Source organism: Schistocerca gregaria, chromosome 1, assembly GCF_023897955.1.
Source record: "Schistocerca gregaria isolate iqSchGreg1 chromosome 1, iqSchGreg1.2, whole genome shotgun sequence".
In the NCBI taxonomy this organism is placed as follows: domain Eukaryota; kingdom Metazoa; phylum Arthropoda; class Insecta; order Orthoptera; family Acrididae; genus Schistocerca; species Schistocerca gregaria.
This window is the reverse complement of record NC_064920.1, coordinates 202653294-202677241: the sequence shown is the minus strand read 5'-3', so window position 1 is coordinate 202677241 and position 23948 is coordinate 202653294. Positions and strand designations below refer to the sequence as shown.

General features: G+C 40.5%; 1 protein-coding gene across 2 annotated transcripts in view; it reads left to right on the top strand.

The window, feature by feature from the left end:
• LOC126336788 (putative phospholipase B-like lamina ancestor) overlaps positions 1–23948 on the top strand; it is a 125737-nt gene that overhangs the window by 67103 nt on the left and 34686 nt on the right. Inside the window, exons 1-3 of one of the 2 annotated variants that reach the window (XM_050000813.1) lie at positions 12559–13195; positions 15277–15436; positions 18107–18256. In XM_050000813.1, the coding sequence (XP_049856770.1) occupies positions 13138–13195; positions 15277–15436; positions 18107–18256 (368 nt within the window). In that variant the 5' untranslated portion in view covers positions 12559–13137. Of the gene's footprint in view, positions 1–12558; positions 13196–15276; positions 15437–18106; positions 18257–23948 lie in introns of those variants that run through there. The other variant, XM_050000822.1, reaches the window with a different exon arrangement.

Genomic DNA, 23948 nt, shown 5'->3' with positions numbered 1-23948 from the left:
AAAAAAAGGTACGAGTGTACGGAAAACGTAACATATAACGTGCTGAAGCAGTACCGCACTTGTTGCTGAGTTGGCCGTAGGTGAAATTTGAGCCCAGTTACATGGGGAGTTAATCGGAAAGTTTACATTTCAAGTAAATTTATACTAACTGGGACCATATTTCATAGTGAAGTCAGTGTCGGCTCACAACCAACCACATATATGCAATTACGTGCCAAACAGCTGGATTGCGGGCCTATGTTTGTAGGAACTTTTTTGCTTCTACTATCTCATACTTCCATCCGTGTCAGTTTGCGGTATTAGTTACGATCTACCTGTTTACAGACATTTCAGAAACTGGTACTGTTGTTCTGTGTGTTAGCTGAAGTGTTTGATACGGCTTACTTTCATTAGCGCTCTGTCATCAGTCTGCGCCTCGGCGTATCTTTTGCTTTTCCGTGTTCTTTCTAAGAATGTAGAAATTACTAGTAGTGTCTTGAAATAGAAGTGAAATTTATTTATGAAACATCGATCTCTGGTATTAAGTTGGTATCTTAACGATATTTGTGATTCGAATGGCCATGGCGTACAGTACCTATAATTTCTTAGTATCAGTCGCCAAAGGATAAACAGAGATTCTGCGCACAAGAGACAAAGATAACGATGTGTACCGCCTGCTTTAAGTTGTTTGTTGTTGGCCTGACAAAGGACAGCGGTTGGCCAAGAATTATCTTGGGACTCTCAGCTTCCTTCGTTATCGCTTACAATTATTGTTTTTTGTAATGTTTGTCTCTTCACTTTGTAAATCTTACTTCACTAACTAAATGAATAGTTTTATTTATGATGATTATAAAAGACTGAGTTAGCGATTTATCCATAATTTCAAACGAAACGCTACGAACTTTCCGAGTCACGCCGGATACTTGAACACGGAAACCTTGACAGTCTCGTGGGCTCTGGTTTATTCTGCAGGAATATGACGCCTTTATTTTACAGCGATTTTTTTGTTTAGAAAAAAGCTCAATTTAGTAAGCTACTCCACGTCGATATAGTGGCTAATGCAGATAACCCGAAACTGAAGCCAACAGGTAGTTTGTCAACAAATGGCCACGAATACGTTAACAATTTTGTTCCGAGGTAATACAAGCTGTTTATAAATAAATATCGGGCTTTTAACGCTTTAAAATATTTATTATCTTAAACTTACAGTTATAAATGATATGTCAAATGAAAGAGTAACTCAAGCAGTTTTGCCAAGAACCTTATAAATGTTCAATGTGAGCACCATTTGTCACACGGCATACATAAAGTCTATAGCCGAGCTCTTCCCAAACGTTGATAGCTGTGTCTTCAGTGATTGTAGCAATAGCTGCTTCAATCCGGTTTCTTAATTCAGGGAGGTCTGCTGGTAACGGAGGCATGTACACACGTACCTTGATGAAGCCCCAAAGGAAAAAGTCACATGCCGTTAGGCCGGGTGAACGTGGAGGCCATGCAAAGCAAGCACTGTCATTGGGCCACTTGCGGCCTATCCAGCGCTCGGCTATAGACTTAATGTGTGTCGTGTGACAAATGGTGCTCACATTGAACATTTATAAGGTTCTTGGTAAAACTGTATGAGTTGCTCTTTCATTTGACATATCATTTATAACTGTAAGTCGAGTGTAATAAATATTATAAACCGTTAAAACTCCAATATTCATTTATAAACAGCCTGTATTACCTCGGAACAAAATTGTTGAGGTATTCGTGGTCACTTGTTCACAAACTACCTGTTGGCTTCAGTCTCGGGTTCTTCGTCCGATGTTTGATGATTTTTCCGACATTTCGCCAGCATGAGTAGCTGGCATTGTCAGAGCTTCATCCTCCATTGCTGACGATAGACTGCAGCTTACCGCTTTGAGTTGTTGTTTCTCGTAGTATTCGTTACTTGACTTTGTAAATCTTACAGGGTGATGCACGAAATGGGTTACCATTTTGTTTTTGAATATAAACTTTATTGTCAATACAATCTGAAAGGAACATATACTACAATGAAGAGCCGTCCATGGAGATTTGTTCTACTTCAGCACATGCTCAATATGTCCACCATTTCATTTCCTAACTTCCTTCAAACGAACACTGAAGTTAGTGATTACCCTACGGCACATGTCTTCCGTAATTTCACTGCAAGCTTGAAGAATAAGTCTTCTGAGCTGCATTAAATCACGTGGACGTTTCGGGAAAATTTTTTCCTTTAGGTACCCCCAAAGAAAAAAGTCACATGGGTTGAGGTCTGGACTATTGGGGGGACAATTTTGTCCGTCATTGAACCGACCTGAAAACCTGAGTGAAATGATCCGCATGTCGAAATGCTCGGGTAAAAACTGGAACACAGTGTTTGCAACATGTGGCCTTGCTCCATCTTGCATGAACCACTGCGTGTTGAAGGGCAAGGCAGTAGCAAGAAGCTGTGGAATGAAGCTATTGCGAAGCACGCTCAAATAACGCTCGCTGTTCACAGTTTCTTCACATAAAAAGGGTCCAATAAGTCCATGACTGGAAATTGCTGCTCACGCTGTAATCCTCGGAGCATAGTGTTGTCGTTCATGAACCACTTGAGGGTTTTCAGTGGCCCAAAAGCGTACATTTTGTTTGTTAACCACACCATCTAAATGAACATGCGCCTCGTCTGAAAACCAAACGTTATTTTAGAGTTTCTTCCCTATCCTCCGCCCACTGGGCAAACAGTAGTCTCTGCTGTTTGTATTTGCTTCTGTGCACAGGTCATCTTGTACGGGTACATATGGAGGTCACTTTTAAGAATGCGTTGAACGGAGCGTCTGGATATTCCCAGTTGCACTGCTGCCTTTCTACACTATTTCTCGGGACTTCTCTGTACAGCAACTCGTACCGCTTCAATATTTTGAGGCGAACGAACAGGCTTAGGCCGAGGTCGCTTCGCTTCCAATAATGTTCCTTCCTGTACAAATTTATCGTACAACCTGTGGATGGTCTTCTTGCAAGGGACCCATCGTGTGTTAAACTGTTAACGCCTCTGGGTCACAACAAGGCTTTTCGTTTCATGAAAAAGTAACACAATTGCCGATCGTTGCTGTGTCGTCAGTCTTCCATTGTCAGCCATTGCTGCTTACTAGTTTCCTAGCGGCAGTATCGTGAATTACACATCATTTCGTAACTCATTTGTTTTTCCAAGCTCTCCTATTACTGCTGTAGAGATCCCAGCGGGATATCTAATGTGCGTCGTAAATCGTGAAAGAAACAATTGGTAACACATTTTGTGCGCCACCCTCTACTTCACCGACTAAATAAATAATTTTATTTTTGATGATTATAATAGACTGAGTTAGCAATTTACCACGGCCTTAGATTATATGTATGTGGCGCGTCAACAAGCAAGGGCTTTTTCACGGTCATTTTCGTTGTGTTTCTCCTCTTGCTACCTGCAACGGTTGTTCTCCGCAACACGGTAATCCAGGATCCGTTAACCTACAGACCTTGTTCTTTCTTGTTGAAGCCATTGTCATATTTGTGTATTTATGTATCTTCAAATGGCTCTGAGCACTATGGGACTCAACTGCTGTGGTCATTAGTCCCCTAGAACTTAGAACTACTTAAACCTAACTAACTTAAGGACATCACACACATCCATGCCCGAGGCAGGATTCGAACCTGCGACCGTAGCAGTCGCACGGTTCCGGACTGCGCGCCTAGAACCGCGAGACCAACGCGGCCGGCTATGTATCTTCCCTGGACAAGATGGTGTAATATCTTTTCTCTACAACAAGAACTTCCGCGTCGCGAATTTCACTAGTGATCTACATCTACATCCATACTCCGCAAGCCACCTGACGGTGTGTGGCGGAGGGTACCTTGAGTACCTCTGTCGGTTCTCCCTTCTATTCCAGTCTCGTATTGTTTGTGGAAAGAAGGATTGTCGGTATGCTTCTGTGTGGGCTCTAGTCTCCCTGATTTTATCCTCGTGGTCTCTTCGCGAGATATACGTAGGAGGGAGCAATATACTGCTTGACTCTTCGGTGAAGGTATGTTCTCGAAACTTCAACAAAAGCCCGTACCGAGCTACTGAGCGTCTCTCCTGCAGAGTCTTCCACTGGAGTTTATCTATCATCTCCGTAACGCTTTCGCGATTACTAAATGATCCTGTAACGAAGCGCGCTGCTCTCCGTTGGATCTTCTCTATCTCTTCTATCAACCCTATTTGGTACGGATCCCACACTGTTCAGCAGTATTCAAGCTGTGGGCGAACAAGCGTACTGTAACCTACTTCCTTTGTTTTCGGATTGCATTTCCTTAGAATTCTTCCTATGAATCTGTCTGGCATTTGCTTTACCAACGATCAACTTTATATGATCATTCCATTTTAAGTCATTCCTAATGCTTACTCCGAGATAATTTATGGAATTAATTGCTTCCAGTTGCTGACCTGCTATTTTGTAGCTAAATGATAAGGGAACTATCTTTCTATGTATTCGCAGCACATTACACTTGTCTACATTGAGATTCAATTGCCATTCCCTGCACCATGCGCCAATTCGCTGCAGATCTTCCTGCATTTCAGTACAATTTTCCATTGTTACAACGGTCCTATGACACTCCCCTGCGGCACACCTGAAATCACTCTTACTTTGGAAGACTTCTCTCCATTGAGAATGACATGCTGCGTTCTGTTACCTAGGAACTCTTCAATCCAATCACACAATTGGTCTGATAGTCCATATGCTCTTACTTTGTTCATTAAACGACTGTGGGGAACTGTATCGAACGCCTTGCGGAAGTCAAGAAACACTGCATCTACCTCGTGGACGAATAGCGCGAGCTAGGTTTCACACGACCGTCTTTTTCGGTGGACACAGTGCTTATTCCGCCACGGCCGATTTCTCTGCCCGCCCCAACCTGCAAAGCCACATGGTATTCTGTGTATTCCCGGTATCGCAAGGGTCTCTTTTCTCCTTTGCCTATCTGAGACACTCTCTGATCTTCCTTGTCGGTTTACAAATAGTCTTTACGCCGGGTTTGCACAAAATGCCCGATTCTCTCCGTCACTCTGGAAATGTATGCCAGAAGAGCCGTCCCCGACATTTCTTTTTTCGATGTTCACTTCGCCGTGTGTTTGGTTCTATGGCATGTACATATGGAAAAGTCTATGTTGGCGTGACTGAACAATCAATAAGCACTAGCGTCGCCTAACATACGCGGCATTGCAGGTTGGGTCAGGTGGTAAAATCGGCCGAGGCCGAAAACGCACCTTGTGAGACCGACCACACAGTGGAATTCAGCGAGTCAGGACGTTCTTGCTGTAGTGAAGAGCTATTAAACCAACTTGTTCGGAAAAGCTATAGGAATACACAAACATGACAACAGCTGCAACAAGAAAGAAGGAAGTCTGAAGTGAACGGATCCTGGATTCCTGTGCTGCAGCGAGCGACCGCCGCAAGGACAAGGGGACAACCGCAACGGAAATGATTTCGAAAAGGCCCCCTGGACTTTGACGCTCCAGATACATTTGCGTCCGAGTGCGCGACTCTAATCCACCGTCAGCACTGGGCAGTGAAACTGTGACAATGCCAGCCATTCGTGCTGGTGTGAGGTCAGAAAAATTGTTCTAACAGACGTCGGTCGAAGAACCCGAGACAGAAGCCAACAGTCATTTCCTCGGAGGCAGGACACAGGGACGCAGCGAAGGCTGACTTTTGACACCAAGTTGCTGGTCGTGTCCGATGCAGAGGCAAAGCCCTAGTGACGGTGAATGTAGGCAGACACTGGCGGCTCCCTAGGTCGACAGTGCATAGTGCGGCACGGCACGTATGCAGCGAGGGTTCCGATCGAGATTCTGATAGAAGAACTGCACTGGCCCAGAGCTCGACGCAAGACTAGCTTGCAATTTCTTTCTTTATTGTTATTTCAATTCCCCACGAAGGGGACGGGCTGGCAGCCGATGGAAACCGCTCTTCAGCCAAACATTACATAAACTGTGGTTAAAAGACGGTTATAACATAAAAAGTTCACAGGAACAACTGATTATGTAAAAAACACATTGGTTGCTGATATTTAAGATTTTTACATGAAAACAAATGACAGTAAAGAAGGTTTCTGTAAAATACAGATAGCTGAAAAATATTGATGGATTTTAGAACTTGTTTGACGATTTTATATTATAGTTAAATATGGTCACTGATGAATATGAATGATGTCGTAGTGTGATGGTGATGCTAGGTGATACATGGAATTAATCATGATGAGGGTGCGATGAAGAGTATGACTATGGAGTTCTGTAGAACCGCAGGCAGCGACTAGAAGTGGGAAAGATGGATCGTGGAGGAAGGAGAAAGTGGTGTGAGGTCGAGATTGTGAAACAGAGGTATATCTCGGAACGGATTTCAGTGTTGGGAGTGGGAGTTGGTTGAAATTCCGGCGGAAGAGGATGGGTAAGTCATTATATGATAATACTGCTCATTTTTTGTAGTATTTAATCACTTATTACTTCTCGAGAATAGCAGCGAACAGTGGATGGACTAACTTTTTTTTTGCCTAATTAATTTAATATTTGTTTCTTTGTATCTTGAAGCTGTGTCAAAAGATGTCAACCCTTGTTTGATTTGTACGTTTATTACAAGAAATAACAGGAATAGCGATTTTAACAGTCAGCTTAAACAAGGGTGGAGGAAAGGCCAGCCAAGCAGCAGCGTTGCCAACCGGCGGCGCAGCTACCTGCCCGAGGTCTTCAGATGTCGCCTTGGAGGTAGCCGCGTCCGTGACCAGCTGTCTCGTAAACACTGCCGCCCAGTTATTTAAAGATAGCCTCTGCCACGCGCACCGTTCGGGTGGGCTACACAACGCATAGGTGACATCGTAGCAGTGCAGTGCGTTTATTCCAGGTGCGCTAGGCAGGCGACGCTTGCACACGGGAGTGTCACATCTTCCGCTCTGTGGCAAAGGGTACTTTTGGTGTCACCACCACTTCCCCTCTCTCTCCACCAACGGCTACAGACCACTGAGATGCGCGTGGAACAGGACACTTCTCACTGTACCAGTTATTAGGAATTTTCACCGTTCCAAACACGTATGGAATGCGGCAATAATTATAGCATAAGTGCCTCTGTGTGCACTGCAGTTAGCATCATCTTGGGGCTGTCATATATTCCCTGATTCCTCAATGCTGGTTCTTGAAAATTTGTAAGTAATCATTCTTGCGATAGTTGGCGTGCATCTGCAAGTGTCTGTCAGTGCAGATTTTTCAGTTATCTGCTTGATTTTTATTTATTTATTGTTCCGTGGGAGCAAATTAAGGAGAAATCTCCATGGTCATGGAACGATTCAATACATGAAATTATAGCACAATAGTAGAAACAGATAAAATGAAATATAAAAAAAACATATTCAAGCGACAAGTCGTAAGTTTAAATAAAGAAAATCAACAATGTAACACTGGAATTTGCTTAATTTTTTAGCTCTTCCAGGAGCTCCTCGACAGAATAGGAGTGAGCCCTGAGGAAACTGTTCAGTTTAGACTTAAAAGACTTTGGGCTACTGCTAAGATTTTTGAGTTCTTGTGGTAGCTTACTGAGGGCTCTCCCACTGGCCAAAGAGACCCTTCTTTATAGACCGTCCAGTGACCACCACATACGCTCAATGTCAACGAGCAATAACCTTTCACAGACGGCAGGTGGCAGCACGCCAGGTTATCCGAGAGCGCTAACGCGCTGCTTCCAGGACTCGGGTAGGCGCGCCGGCCCCGGATCGAATCCGCCCGCCAGACTAACGACGAGGGCCTGGATTGTGGTTTTTAGGCGGTTTTCCACATCCCTCTAGGTGAATACCGGACTGGTCCCCATGTCCCACCTCAGTTACGCAGCTCACAGACATTTAAGACATATCTGCACTTTTCCATGATTTACACTAGACGCAGACTGATGGGGTACTTTCATTCCGTCCCAGGGGGTACAGGGTGGCGGCAGGGAGGGCATCTGGCCACCCCTTCCAATTAACATGCCAAATCCGATTTAACCACGCCAACCCTGAGCAAAATGCGGGACAAAGGCACAAGCGATAGATAGATAGACGGCAGGTGGCAGCACTAATAGCTGGAGGGTACACAAAGCAGGTCGGGAGGACGCGGAAAACCATGCAGTCGATGTAACGCAGGATCGAAGCGATTTATCCGACGTCGAAAACCGCAAGGCCATTGACTTTCAGGCCAAAGGTGGAAACATTTCCAAAACGGTTTAGTTTGTAAACTGTTTGCATGCTCCAGTGGTTAAGGTATACTGTGCATGGGAAAATAGCGCTATCCAATACCGGCGCCGAGGCAACGTTGGTACACCGAGGTCTCTAAATGACAGGAGTGCTGACTGCTCTCCACCGGCCACGAAGGTTGAATTTTGCACGCCAGTACCGCAACTCCACGTCCACAGAAAGGCGACAGGTGGTCTTCTCAGAACATTCACGTTTTATACTCCACTGGACTGAAAGGAAACACCCTACAACAATCGCCAGAAGGGTCCAGGCCGGAGGGCATTTCCTGGGTTATCTCATCATTCTGGGAGGCGCAATGGATCAACAGAAGTATGCATCTATCCTTTGGGACCATATCCACTCCTATCCCTACTTCGTTTTTCCTCGGTACGATAGCATCTACCAGCAGGATAATGCAACGTACCACACAGTAGCAGTGTACGTGTGTGGTCTGACGAGCACCAGGATGACATTACCATACTCCCTTGCACCACACTCTCCGGATTTAAACCCATTTGAGAATCTGTGCTATCACCTCAATCGGGCTGTTCGGGACGTGGATCCTGAAACGAGAAACCTAGCGCAGCTGATCGTGGCACTGAAATCAGTATGCCTCCACATTCCTGCCAGTACCTTCCAGAACCTCACCTCACTCTCTTTTAGCGCGTCTGGTAGAGGTCCACACTGCAAAAGGTGGTTATTCAGGCTTTTGACATGTGGTCGCATTAATGTGATTAGACAGAGTGTATGGTCCACATTCCATGTTATTCGTTTTTGACAGGGTCCCACACACTTCAGCAGTATTCTGGGATCGTCACACGAGAGTTTGGCAAGCAATCTGTTTTGCATACTTACTGCATTTTCGATGTAGCCTGCAAACGAACCGAAGTGAGCCACCAGATTTACCCAATACTGAGCCTATGTGATCGTTCCCTTTCATATCCCTGTAGATTGTTACTCCCAGATGTTGGTGAGTTGACCTATGTCAATTGTGACTCATTTCCTGTCCCATCTGTTCATTCTGCTTGGGTAGAATGACTATTCTTTAGATTCCATATGAGTTCTAATATCTCTAATTTTTCCATCGCTGTCATTTCGCAAGAACCAATGGGAGTACGAGGGCCGTTTGAAAGTCCGTGCAAAGTCCGAGAGATGGCACCACCGGCGCGTATTGAGGTCATGTTTAGTGAGTAGCATCTTTTGAAAGAACGCACACCAAGTTTCAGGCATATTGGTCTATTTATTTGTGTTTGGCTTTCGTGTGAATCAAGGAAGTCGAGTGATTCTCAAAAACTGGACGAAGAAGAATTTCGTGTGGTGATTAAACATTACTTTATAAAAGGCAAAACGCCTCAGGAAACTAAAGAGAAGCTTAATAAACATCACAGTGACTCTGCACCTCCAATTAGAACAGTTTATAAGTGGTTTCACAATTTTCGGAGTGGACATATGGGCACAAGTGATGCTGAACGTTTTCGACGCCCTGTGGAGGTTACGACTCCAGAAATCATTGATAAAATCCATGATGAGTTAAGGTACGTGAGACTGCTAGTGCTGTGGGCATCTAGAATGAACGGGTACATAATATTTTGCATAAACATTTGGACATGAGAAAGCTATCTGTAAGATGATTTCCGTGATTGCTCACGCTTGACCATAAACGGAATCGTGTGAGGTGTTGCAAGGATGGTTCCAGCTGTCCAGGAAGAATCCACAGTACTTTAAGCGTCGTTTCGTCACTGTGGATGAAACATGGATTCATTACTATACTCCTGAGACCAAACAACAATCTAAACAATGGGTTACGAAGGGAGAATCTGCACCACAAAAGGCGAAGATCAGTCCTTCGGCCGGAAAAGTTGTGACGACCTACTTTAGGAATTCGCAAGGGATAATCCTCATCAACCATCTGGAAAAGGGTAAAACTATTACAGGTGCATATTATCCATCGTTATTGGGCCATCTGTAAACCGAGCTGCAAGAAAACGCTGGCTATTTGACCGCAAAAAAGCCCTTTTCCATCACAGCAATGCACCAGCACACACCTCAGCAGTTGTGGTCACAAAATTAATGGAAATAGGATTCCAACTCGTTTCACATCACCCCTATTCTCCAAACTTTCCTCCCTTTGACTACTATTTGTTACCCAATTTGAAGAAATTTAATTCAAACGAGGAGGTTATTGCAGCAACTAATAGCTATTTTGCAGTCTTGGACAATTTCTATTATCCGGAAGGGCTCAACAAATTAGAAGGGCGTTGGACGAAGTGAACAAGTCTAAGAGGAGACTTTGTCGAAAAATAAAAAAAGATTTACCCCAAACACGTAAGTAGTTTTTATTTTTTCACAGACTTTTCAAATGCCCCTCGTAAGTAATACGTTGCCTGAATCTTCCTCGCCGTACTCTGCCATCTTTCTGCAGTTAGTACTAAAAAAAAATCCGTTAAATTTCGATTACACGATAAATCATACAAATTTAAAATTGTCGATTCGACTAATACCTCGAGATTAAATTACGAACAACTCAAATTGGAACCATCACACATAAAATGTTGTGCAAAGACTGTGTTTTATTGACAGATGCAACAAAGCTACTAAAGAGACTCCCTACGCTATTGTTAACTGCCCCCTTTGGTGTACTGCTACGCCATATAGGATTTGTATAAGGTAGGATTGACGGAAAGCATCGAAAAAGTTCAAAGACGGGGAGCGTCTCCTTACATTATCACGAAACAGGAGAATCACGGATATGATAAATGAAGTACTGAAACAAGGGCGTTTTTCGTTGTGGCGAAGTCTTTTCACGAAATTTCGATCTCCAGCTTTCTCCTCAGAACACGAAAATATTTTGCGAACCTCAGCAGTTTGGTCCCATAGTACATTACCAAAAATTTCTAAATTTTTATTTTGCGGACTCCCTCCTCCGTAGGGAGAAACACCATCGCAATAAAATAAGAGAAAACGAAGTTCGCCTGGAAGGATTTACGTGCTCATTTTTGTCAAGTTTAATCGATAGTGGAACGGTAGAAAAACAGTCTGGAAGTACTTTGTGCACACTCTGCGTAACATGTATGGCTGATTTACGGAGAGCACATGTCGACGTATTTATCGAGTATCGTCTGCTTTGTATTGCCTACCTGTGGAGTTAAATATTTCCGTAACGTTTTCGCGCTTCCTAAACGAATCTGTAACGAAATTCTTTCCTAAACGAATCTGTAACGAAATTCGTCACTCTTCTTTAGATCTTCTCGATCCCCTTGTCTGGTAAGGACCTCAGATGGACTAGAAATATTAAAACCGTCCGAATGAGGGTTTTGTAAGTCATCTTTTTTGTGGCTACATTAAATTCCTTAAGATTCCTCCAGTGAATCTGAGGCCGGCATCTGGTTTTCTTTAGACTAGTTTTGTGAAATCGTTCCTCTTGAGAATAGCGAGAAGAACTGCGTACCGAATAATAGGCTTTCAGAACGGTATATGTTCTGTCTTCTTCCACACAGTTTGTTTGCGAGTCCACCATATATTAACAGTGCATTGTAGAGGACCGAAAACAGTAAGTTGCCGAACAATCATTTACTAGACATGTCGGGTTCAGTTGAGGAAACAATGGTACCGATTGTTCTTCGCAGGAAACTTGAGCATTAGTCGTCGCATTGTCGGCCTAAAATATAGCACTCGAAGTTGTCTGAAATTAGGACAGTACCTTAGGTCATAAATTCCTCCTGATGAAATGGATCCTGTTTACACGAGTTGCTATTCATTAAGAGTCGAGATGGCACGGTGCCTACAAAGGTACTTCAAACAATCACACTCGCAGGGCCATTCAATGAGAAATTGTTTGTTGCAATAAAAACCGCGTTTCTCCTAGAAAAGTCCGTTTTCACTTTAACTCTAGAACACTAAAGAGGAGAAAAGGTTACGCTGTTACTAAAGCATCGTAAATTGTATTATTCCATATTTTAGTCAAATGAAGTCACAATTTATAGTTTATGCACCAGTTAATTACAGTTATAAGTTCTCTAATGTTATGCCACATACAAAATAAGTACAAAATGTCATGTTTTACACCCTATGCTGACAATACCAGATTGCGGGAACCGCGAATTTGTACCAACTGCAATCGTAAATTTTACGAGGGTTTAGTAATCTAGGGTGTAGTGATGGAGTTCTCAGTGCCCTTCCATTCCGTAGTGATCCGTCTATATTGGCTGTTTACTGCTGCTACACCCTCAAGAAACGGGGTAATATTCCACAGCTGACAAGACACCAGTTACGTATGTGCAACGTGCCGACGTTCATTAGGAAGACAACGGGAGCTAATCCGTCAATAGGCGCGATCTCTCGCATGTGGCTCTAATTACATTTGTGCCCTTCGCAGCGACTGAGATGTGCCTCCCACTACAGTTCTAGTTTGGCACGTGGATGGGAATGGTCTACCTTTGAGTCAGTCGGCAAACTTCTTTAAGGTCAGTGCGTGAAGGGGCTTCCTATTTGACAGAATTGTCAGTGCTCTTTGTTCCATCTTCTATTGCACCCAACAAAGTTCGGTCGGTCTCGTTATTGTGAGAAAACTCATTCCGCTGTATGTAGCCACGTGACTAGCGAATTGTTAATTTTATTACAAGCAGTAAACATTCAAGTCGTCACTATCGAATTCGAACGAAGTCCAGGTGAATACGTGCGCGGGCGCGCCCCTTTAATCAAAACAGTCCGTCAAATGGAACACGGGTTAGCAAGGGCTATCTATTTTTGGACTGCGGCAGGCAGAGGATCTTTCCTCTGGCGCCGGAACTAGAAGCCAGAAAGTTCGCAACGGTAGCTCACAGCTTGCTTCCAACGATCGCGAAAGCTGGCTAAATATAGGATTCACATATTGCGAGGTGGGCACCGCCAGAATTGCTCACCACCATGGAAGAGGCGCCGGCGCTACTACGGCGCGGTCTGTCGGCGGATCGACGAACCAGCGGTAAGTCGCTCAACAATGGTCACCTTGTTAGTGGCCGTGGGGTATGGAAGTCAAGAGTGGCGAGGGACATTTAAGAAGATATCAGCGGCAGTGAGATTGTAAGGGAACTCTTACCGTTAAAAGTACGGGTAGCGTCGTAATTCTGCTATATGTCTGGTCGTGTACTCTCCAGAGATTCCATCGTCGAAAACATTTACACGAAAATTTTCTGCAGATTCCGGATATTTAACGCGCAAATAAAAAAAAATTGAGGTTTTTGTATGAGTCTTACCAATATTTGACTGAATGTGAATGTACTATTTGTAACAACGTTTAAATGCAGCAGCGCCGCACAAAAAAATCGCCTGTGCGTATCGCACACAGGTGTCCCTGTTACACACCTACGTACTCTTTACCATTTTGTTTCAAATAACGAAAATACATGTATAGAATTCAGGCGAAATTAGGAACGCATAATAAATGTTTCTAAAGTAGCACTTTCTGCAAGAAGACACCCTTTTTTTTAATCCTGCGCGTTATTTTACTTATAACTATAATTTTTTTTCTAGGTATTATAATACCAAGTCAAAATTATTTTCTGATACGCAAAATATATTGTGAAGTGTAGTAGTGGCCAATTCTTAGCCACCGAGGACGACGGCAATTTATATGTCCTTCCGGTTTTGTGAGGTGCACAATTTTATGTTTCGGAACATTTAAAACAAGTTGCAAATCACTTTGAAACCTTATTAAGACATGAATGAATAACAAATATTCTTATCGCCGGTGAGACGTTACTGCAATTTTCCTTCCTTTAACTTGACTTAACTACACTGTTCAAACATTTCGATTCGACATTAGTTTATTCCAGCCACCCTCCAGTTATCTTATTTTACTTAAAACAATCATTCTAGAGCAATGTAGGGATTACTTTTCTGTATGAAGAAATTATTTTGAAATACATTTGACAGAATTTTGTTCCTTGTGTACATTAACACAACGGGAAAATATGGTAACAGTTTTAGGTCCTCCCTCCCTTATAAAAATATGAGTTAGAACCAGTTTTAGACGTGAATGGAAAATCTTTCAGAAGCACATATTTACTGTATTGTGTATAATATGGAAGTGAACAAAAAGTGGAACTCAACACTGTCAAGCTAGCAGCATTAGAGATGGTTCAGACAGCCTAAGTGTACCAGAAAAATAAATGAAGAATACAGCAGAAAAAATAGTTGCCTGACTGAGTGTGGCAAACATAGGGTGCAGTGTAAAGGGCATTAAGGAGTGATGGGAAGATGTTTCTCACTACAAATTTGTTGTGTCCTATGGGGCATATACTCACTATCTACACTGGAGTGGAAAAGTTTTGTTACTGGTACTTTGTAGAATGTATAGCCACAAATGGATGGTGAGGTTACATGTATTTCAGAGTATAGTACATTTCATTTGAGAACAGAGCATGCCATGACATATGGTAATTGCTCACCAGCCAATAAAGACGTTTATGCTTTTTAAATATCTTTGTTATTACTCTACAAAGTCATTCACACTGCAGTAGGTTCGTCATTGTTCCTATCTGCATGTAATTACCACAAATATTACAGAGTAGTACAGATAACTGAGGAATTTGATCAAAAACTACAAGATGTGCACATAATTTGAAGGAAATGCAGAAGATGGTCATTAAATCCTGATGTAGAGAGATAAATTTTCATGTTTTTCATTCATTTAACCCTTCCTTATATGGATTTCCAAAATAAAGATGTGTGTGTGTTTCAACTTCATCTATGTGTTTTCAGCAGATTTTGACTAACTGTTGTATCTTATGCAAATATTTAAAAATTCTCGCGTGTGGGGTTAGTTTATCTCACTATTCTAAAGCACACCTTCTGTGGCAACATCGCTGTAACTGAAATACTGTATCAGGCAATATCAGAAGTGTATGGGTAAATTCAACCTGCCATCCTTCGTGACAGTGAATATGTTTATCTATTGGGTATGAATCAAAGTAAAACAGGCCTTGTAACACTTACTCAGCTTTTCCCCTCTTCTGTCTTACATTGTTTTTTGTGATTGTGTCACATGTTTTGTATTTGTTTCAGATTACAAAACATCAATTGCATCATCATTACTGTCTACACAACAGCCAGCCATGCTGAAGGTGGTGGGTGCGTCCTGGTTCCAAACCAGGATGAGCAAGTTGATCCTTGTGGCAGTGGTTCTCTTAGGAGTGATAATTCTGATCCTTGGAGAGATTGAAGTGTAAGAGAACATTCTATTTGTCAGAAGTAAATGAGTATTACATAAATGTATGCTAGACAGAACTACGACATAGAATGTTAAATAATTCTTAGTGTTGTGCTGTAGAAATCAGAGATAGTTTCAGTGTGATATATCCTCTCCATATAGCTGTAATTTTTTCTGCTTTTCAGTATTGTAGATTACATTGGTCAAAGCTAGTTCAAGGCTTGTTTTGGTAAAACAAAGTGACACAAATTATGCAAATGGGGCAGATGGACAACTGTTAGCACTATGTATCTATGCTTACGATGAACAATTTCAGAAATGAGATATTAAATTTTTCCTCCTTCAGACGTTTTACAGCATTCAATACTTCCCATGTAAATGTTTTGTGTAGTGCATTTCCTTCACATTTTAAACTGTCTGTTGCCAACTGTCCACAACTTCTTACATTCTGTCCCAACATCTCTCTCCTGACATTCCTGTCTTTTTTCTGTTTGCTACAATAGTTGTCACTGAGTATGTGTTTCATTTCTCTGGCAATAATGATCTTATAATACCACCTACGTCACAAAATAATTATTTATATGTGACTGCAAACCAGGTAAAATATTCTATGTACTGTATACAATTTTGGTTTCTTAACAGTTACATAGATAATAACAATTTCCTCTGAATGTTAACACTATTACATTACTGTTTAATTTCTTCAGTAAATCCTATCAGTGAACATTAATGTTCTTATATATATATATATATATATATATATATATATATATATATATATATATATATATATATATATATATATATATATATATATACTGCAGATGTAATTAGTACCTAACAAGAGAAAGAAATGGCTAGTATAAATGATGTTCCAACAAGAATGCAAAATGCATAGTTTAATTTTTGAATAAAACACACTATTTATGGAACTTAAAAAGTTGAAATATTATTATTTTAAACTCCTCAGTATAAACAGGATTATTTGCGGAAAGAAATATTGGACAAGTGCTCAAAGTAACTCTGACAAAATCTTCTTATACGAGATATGCTATTTTCCCACATTTATGGATAAATTTCTGTAGTAATGGGCTCAATTTGGTCATTTAGATCAGTAATCATTCTCAGTTTGTGCGCACAAACCTGTGGATTCGCATAACCTCACAGCAAATAGTCACAAGGCATCATGTCACAAGATTCACAAGATCTTGTGGGTATTGATGATCTGCATGTGTGAAATGATATGGCCCAGAAATTTCTCTTGTGACAATGCAAGTGGCTTGTTTGCAGCACAAGAGGTACACCATCTTGCTGCAGCCACTTCTTTTCAATGTCCTTTTCCAACTGAGGCCAAATAAACTCATATAACATGTTGTGATAGTATATATCTTTCATCATCACTGCTGTACCTGTGGCATTCTTGAAAAAGTAAGGCCAAGTTAGACCACTTGCCCAAATCTCACATCAAATAGTGGCTTGTGTATGTACCAGTTGTTGAAATGTTAATAGAGGATTCTGATTGTGAATGATTTGACACTTATGCTTGTTGGTATAGCTATCGAGTTTGAAAAGCACCACATCATTAAAGATTGAAAATCTGGAATGGAGTAGCTATATGTATTAGGACAGACAGTTACTAACTGCACATAACAGGTGTTGAGTGGCAGATAGGCGCTTTTAAAACTATAGGCATTTGGGAAATATCAGCTTTCAGACAAAGTCTTTCATCAGATGGGAGACACACACTTTTATGCACACAAAGTTCACATAACCATTGTTGTCTCTGGACAACCCAAGACAACAGTGGGTATTCGTGTGCGAGAGTTGTGTCTATGAATGTGTGTGCATGTTAGTCTCTCATCTGATTAAGAACTTTGTAGTCTACTTTTAAATGTGCCTATCTGTTCCTCAATACCTTTGTGTGATGAGTAGCAATCTATTTTAATCCATACAGTTAACATTATTAAAGACGACACTCCTTGCATAACTGTCATCCACCTTTAGATTTCCAATACCTAATCGAAGTATTCATTCTATTGCAGGTGGTTCACTGACAGCAGTTTTTGCATCAGTTGAACCTCTTAACAATGTAGATGAAGATTGTTTGTCAGAATTTGCTGCATGGTAACCCTCAAAATGTTCAGTTCTTGTTATTGATTGCTCAGAGAATTTGGGCCATACCCTCATCTGCTGAGGTAACATTTTCAGCAGACAGGCCAGTATGATGCCTCTTTGGTGTTCTAACATCAGCTGCAGAATCATTTTCCTCAAACTTTTTGTTTATTTGACAGATTACCAATGAATTGGGGATGTTTCACTGACTGAAAGTTGTGCACAATTTGTGAAGTACTTCTAAAGGACTTTTCCCATATTTGTCATAAGTTGTGATCATGATAATGCTTTTTTTGACTGTCAAGTGATTCATTTTTACTAACCACATTGTCTCGAGAGGAGAAATGAGCATCAGCAGCCAACTGATTGGAGCAAAATGGCGTGCAATGTAAACTGCACATTTTTATTGAGAACCACTTAATCAGTCATTAATATCCAAAGTAATGAAATTGGATACCTTTGTTATAATGTCAAAGATCTGTAGCACCTGTCTGTAAAGTATCATAATCACACATGCCCAGTATACTTGTCTGTTCTTTCAACGATTTTAAAAGTGCTTTTTGTGTTACACAGAAAGGCAGAGGATGGTAACTACGCAGCAACTGTCACTTGGGTGGAGAGCACAGGTTTCAACATAGAATTTTGGGGTCAGGGCAACGATCCACAGGAGATACCACAAGGTGTTGCAAGAGCATACTACAGACCTGATCTGAAATTTGATGGGTGAGTTTATTCATTGTTATCGTATATGATGAGAACTGAATGTATCCTACTATCCCTGAGCTTTTCAGAGCATAACTAGTGTGAATGGCACTGTCATTGCTAGACAATTTCAGTGTGAAACTTCCTGGCAGATAAAAACAGTGTGATGGACTGAGACTAGAACTCGGGACCTTTGCCTTTCATGGGCACGTGCTCTACCAACTGGGCTACCCAAGCACGACTCATGATCTGTCCTCACAGCTTCAATTCTGCCACTACCTCGTCTCCTACCTTCCAAACTTCACAGTAGCTCTTCTGCGAATATCACAGAACTAGCACTCCTGGAAAAAAGGATACTGTGGAGACATGGCTTAGCTGCAGCCTGAGGAATATTTCCAGAATGAGATTTTCACTCTGCAGCAGAGTGTGCACTGATATGAAACTTCCTGGCAGATATGAAACTTCCTGGCAGATTAAAACTGTGTGCCACACTAAGAATCGAACACGGGGCATTTGCCTTTCACAGACAAGTGCTCTGCTGCAAAGTGAAAATCTCATTCTAGAAACATCCTCCAGGCTGTGGCTAAGCCGTGTCTCCACAATATCCTTTCTTCCAGGAGTGCTAGTTCTGCGAGGTTCGCAAAAGAGTTTTTGTGAAGTTTGGAAGGTAGGAGATGAGGTACTGGGAGAATTGAAGCTGTGAGGACAGGTTGTGAGTCATGCTTGGGTAGCTCAGTTGGTAGAGCACTTGCCCATGAAAGGCAAGGGTCCTGAGTTCGAGTATCGGTCCAGCACACAGTTTTAATCTGCCAGAAAGTTCCATATCAGCGCACACACTGCTGCAGAGTGGAAATTCTCATTCTCGAATTTTAGTGTGGGCTTCCTGACAGATTAAAACTGTGTGACCAAATGAAACTTGAACTTGGTACCTTGCCATTTTTGGTCTTTGTTCTTACAAACTCTACAGGCACAGGTATAACTAATGACTCATCTTCAAGGCTTCAGTTCTTCCAGTATCTCTCTTCTATAAGGTGTATTACCAAAAAAACCAAAAGGAGACTGTTAAATGAAAATCACTGAAGAGATTGTAATGTCACTGCTTATAGACGAAGGTGTGGTCCCTTCGAGAATGCTGAGGCCTTAATATCACCACAAGAACGATATGTGTGCACACCTACATGCAGAAAGAACATGCACACCCATGTGCTGACTATTTGCTGCTCTCAGTAGTGCTGAAAACAGAGAAATGGAGGCTTAAAAGGAAGAGTAAAGGTATGTAGTGTGTTTCCTTACAGCAGAAGGAGTGCAGGGGATGAAGAAGGGCACAAGACTTTGGAGAGCACACTGCATGTCTGTTGCAATGGTAATAGTGCAGCACAAGCGATTCAAGGAAGGACAGATGTTGTTGGAGAATGATGTATGATCTGGAATGACACACTGCATTACCAGTACCATTGTCAAGCAGGTCGATGGTCTTATTATTAAAGAACAGTGAATTATGGCGGCACCAATTTTGCCAGAGGTCAGAGTGAGTGTCAGTACTGCAATGGTCTCTGTTTACTTGTGCCATTTTTCAATGAAATTCCATCCCTCACCTTGTTCCACTATAAGGAAATGCACTAAAGCTCTTTGTTCTTCTTTTGCTGCCTCCGTATCTCTGTTTTATGCACTACAGAGTGCAGTGGATGTTTGATGTGTGTATAAGCTTGCTCTAGTATTATGTGTGTATGCACCTGTATCCCTCTAGTGGTGAGTTTTGGGAGTCAGCACTCTTGTATAGACCACACTTTCTTCTGCAGGCAATGGAATTGTGATCCCTTAATCAGTTTCATTTTACAGCCTCTGGATTTTTTTTTTTTTTTTTTTTTTTAATGCGACCCTTACTTTCCAAAGATTGTAGGTATATGTCAAGATATTTGAAAAGAGCGCACACTTCACTAAAAGAATGAAACACTTATTTCAGAAACAACCCCGTAACTGTGGCTAAGCCATTTTCCACAATATCCTCTCTTCTAGAAACACTAATCTCACAAGGTATTCAGAAGAGCTTCTGTGAATTTTGGAATGTATGAGAGAGTTACCAGCAGAAGTGAAGCTATGTGGATTAATCATAAGTCATCTCAAGATACCTCAGTCGGTAAAAGGACTGGCCAGAAAAGGCAAGGTTCTAGTGAACAGTTTTCATCTATAAGAAAGTTTTAAAAGTGTTGACTCTCTGTTACAGAGTGAAAGATCTACCTGGAGTGCTAAGTGTTATTTTTAATAGGTAGTTTATGCCACAGACAAACAAATTGTGTGTATTTTTAGCTGTTCATACTGGAAAACAAGATTTCTCGTGTAATTAAGATTGTTAGCAATTTTTTTTTTTGTGTTGGAAAAGAAACTCAAATTCCTTATGTGATAAGCTAAGACAGAAATAGCCAATGGAGATCTGCAACAAGTGTTGCTGGCTAAATATTAATGCACCAAGTTGATTTTATCAGTGGATGCTGTTGTGAAAACTTCAGTGATATTACAGAAATGTTTGCTGTCAAATAGTATAACTCAGTATCATGCCCTCATGATCATGATAAACAGAACCTATCTTGTCGGTCTTAAGTTGATTAGCTAGACTAAAAGAATAACTCCTTTGCTCAATAAAGGTAAGGAAGTATATCCATCACACACTTGTATATCAGCAACAAAGGCTCAATGCGGTACTTTTATAATCAATGTCTGTTTTAATTAAACAGAGCTTTTCATTTGTAAATGCACTGTTGTACCCATCCCAGGTCTTTCTTACATTTTCATTCCATTATGTACTGTTCTCTCTATGTTTGCATATAATCTATAGTGAGCTTGGTGTGCTTTGTAAAGAAGTTGAAGGAAAATAATTATCACCAGAATCTCTAGTGAGCTTGGTGTGCTTTGTAAAGAAGTTGAAGGAAAATAATTATCACCGGAATCTGATAATGCATTTGTTTGGAAACTTTCTTTTCTCTTTGCCTCAGTTCATCCTCATACGTGGTTCATGCTTCTTAAGCTGGTTCTGAACAGCCTGCCCCTCCTCCAGATTCTCCAACAGTGCTTTCATTTTCCTTCCCCTAAAGAAAGAACCTGTTGTTGATAAGCTAGGATTACTATCTCTACTTCTGTGTGTGTTTATCAATTGTACTAACAGTTGTGTATACTGGAAATAAGTTCTAGTCTTCCAGCTGTCTCTTTCTGACTAACAAAATTATGATAATTATGGACAGTGAAAATCTTTGAAAGCATCATTGGAGGACTTTGTTTCATGGTTGAATAAACAAACCTTTTATTTATTTTGAATAATTTCCTGTCCTCATCATTGTTGCTTCCATTTTTATTCAGTGTTAGAACTATGATGTCTTTTTTCTATAATTTATAATGTTACAAAGTACAAGGTGTCTCACTTACAACCCAAGCATATGCCCATAGTCCATATGGAATGTGCACTTGTCGCTGCAGCATGATGGCTTGGTACGTCTTCCCTGAGATGATCATAAACTAAGACACATTGAGACTGTATTACACTTATCTTTATTTCAGCAGTTGCACAAAACGAAGCCCCTCTATAGGAACAGCAGCTTGACACCTTCTGAACATATTGTCGATTATTCATTGAATTTTCACTGCTGAATTCCTTTAAACCACAAGCTAAATATAATCTTATAACTGTTCAAAATTTTTACATGCACATTGTCTGTTAACATTTGCCAAATATATAAAAAAACATGTGAATTTAGATCTGGGGATTTATTCTACCATCAGAAACACTTTGTTCTACTGTCAGAGATGCGATAACGGTATGTGCTTTTACATTGCCCAGTGTCCTGTGTGAAATAAACATTGGTATTATCATTAAGCTTTTGTTTTCTGAAAAAGGATTAGCTTTTGTTCTCTGAATAAGGGTTGGAATATATTTTTCATATACATATCAGAAGTTATTTCAATGAGAAAAGATTGTTGCAATAATTTGTGTTGCACTAAATGCACATCATACTCCTGTTTTCAAATCATGTAGAGGCTCTTTATGTAACTGATTAGAAGTTTTAGAACTCCAACATACATTTACTGCAAGTTCACATGCCATAATAAATGCAGCCATGTAGCATCAGAAAAAAAGAGTACTTCAGGACCAATCTCCCCATCACGTAAAGATTACAATAGCCAGTTATAGCAAGTACTGACATTGAGCAACAGTATCTGACAAGGTCAGCTGATGTTCTACTGTAAGTTTGTAACGTTTTGGTTTGAATTTTTGTCTAATTTCTTTACTAATCTATGTCAGACCATTGGGAAAATGTATACTGGGAAATTTTGTGTGAACCCAAGTCAATATGACTCTTTTCTAGAATAGTTCAATACATGAAACAACATTGATCTTTTATGTATATCACAGTAAATGGAAACTACACTCATGACAAAAGGAAAACAATGTATATTCAATCACACTATTAATAAGCCTTTCACCAGCTGCAACACTGTCCAAGAAAGAGGCCGGAGTGTCATGCAATAACCTGAGCATTCCTATGGGCATATCTGTTCCTGGACAGCCAGAGATGACACATGCATCGTAAATGAAATGCTCTGTACTCCTTTAGTGTTTCACATTATCTTGCAATTTAAATTTTCCTTCCCCATTGCACTGATCTTTAAATTTAAAACTTCTTGGACAACTAGAAGCCACTTAAGATTGATTTTTATCACTTAATTTCTTCAAGCTTTTTCCTGTGCTTTTAGATGTAAGAATGGAAATATTTCTGTGATTATCCTCCTTTAACACTGTATGTTTACATATCTGTAATCATTATTCTCATGTTTATCTGTTTACTGAACTCTATTCACTGCATACCTTGTATCACCAGACAGCAAGTCCTCCGACGATGAAAAGTTGGTTTGAATTGGAATATCTTTTTGAAATGCTGTGGTGACACTGGATGTTTCAAGATTAAAAATGAAGAACTTTGTCTCCTGTTGGAAGGTATTTTTCCCTTAATAGTGAGTTAGGAGACCATTTGCATCCTTTCTTATTCTATCTTATTCTTCTGTTCTGTGTTTTCATTTTACATGTTCCCACTTCTTATTTGGTTCTAGAATTTTTCATGAGGCACTCAGAGCATCCTTCAAGATTTTAGTAGCAAAATCTGTTATTTGATCCTTGGTGCACACTGCTTATTTATCATTCTGGCCAACTCTGATCAGAATTTCAGATGTCATTAAAGTCAAAAATAAAATCAAAAGATTAATATGCATTTTAGCACCATTCATAAAAACAAATTTACAAAATCTATTTAATTAGAGTGCTTTAGTGTTAATGAAAATATATTTTATCTTTTGATGAGTGTAGCCATATTTAGTGGACTTTATTAACATCTGGACTAAATTTCTGGCTTTTACCTGTGATTGTACAGCTCCTTTGAGAATTTTGCCTATAGTTTGGCTGATGACTGAAATAGAATTTTGTTATTTCCACCCATCTCTTGCTTTTTAAGCTTCCTAAGCATTATTTAAAAACCTGACATGTAGAATTTCTGCTTGCTGCCATGATTTTACTGCTATTTTCATACATTTTTTTTACATTAAGTAGTCTTTAATTGTGTCCTAAACATTGATATTTAATGACATTTATATAATATTTGCTCATTTTTTTTTTTTTAAAAATTGTGGCAGTGTTAAATAAGTGATGAAGTAAATGGTAACTCAAATATCT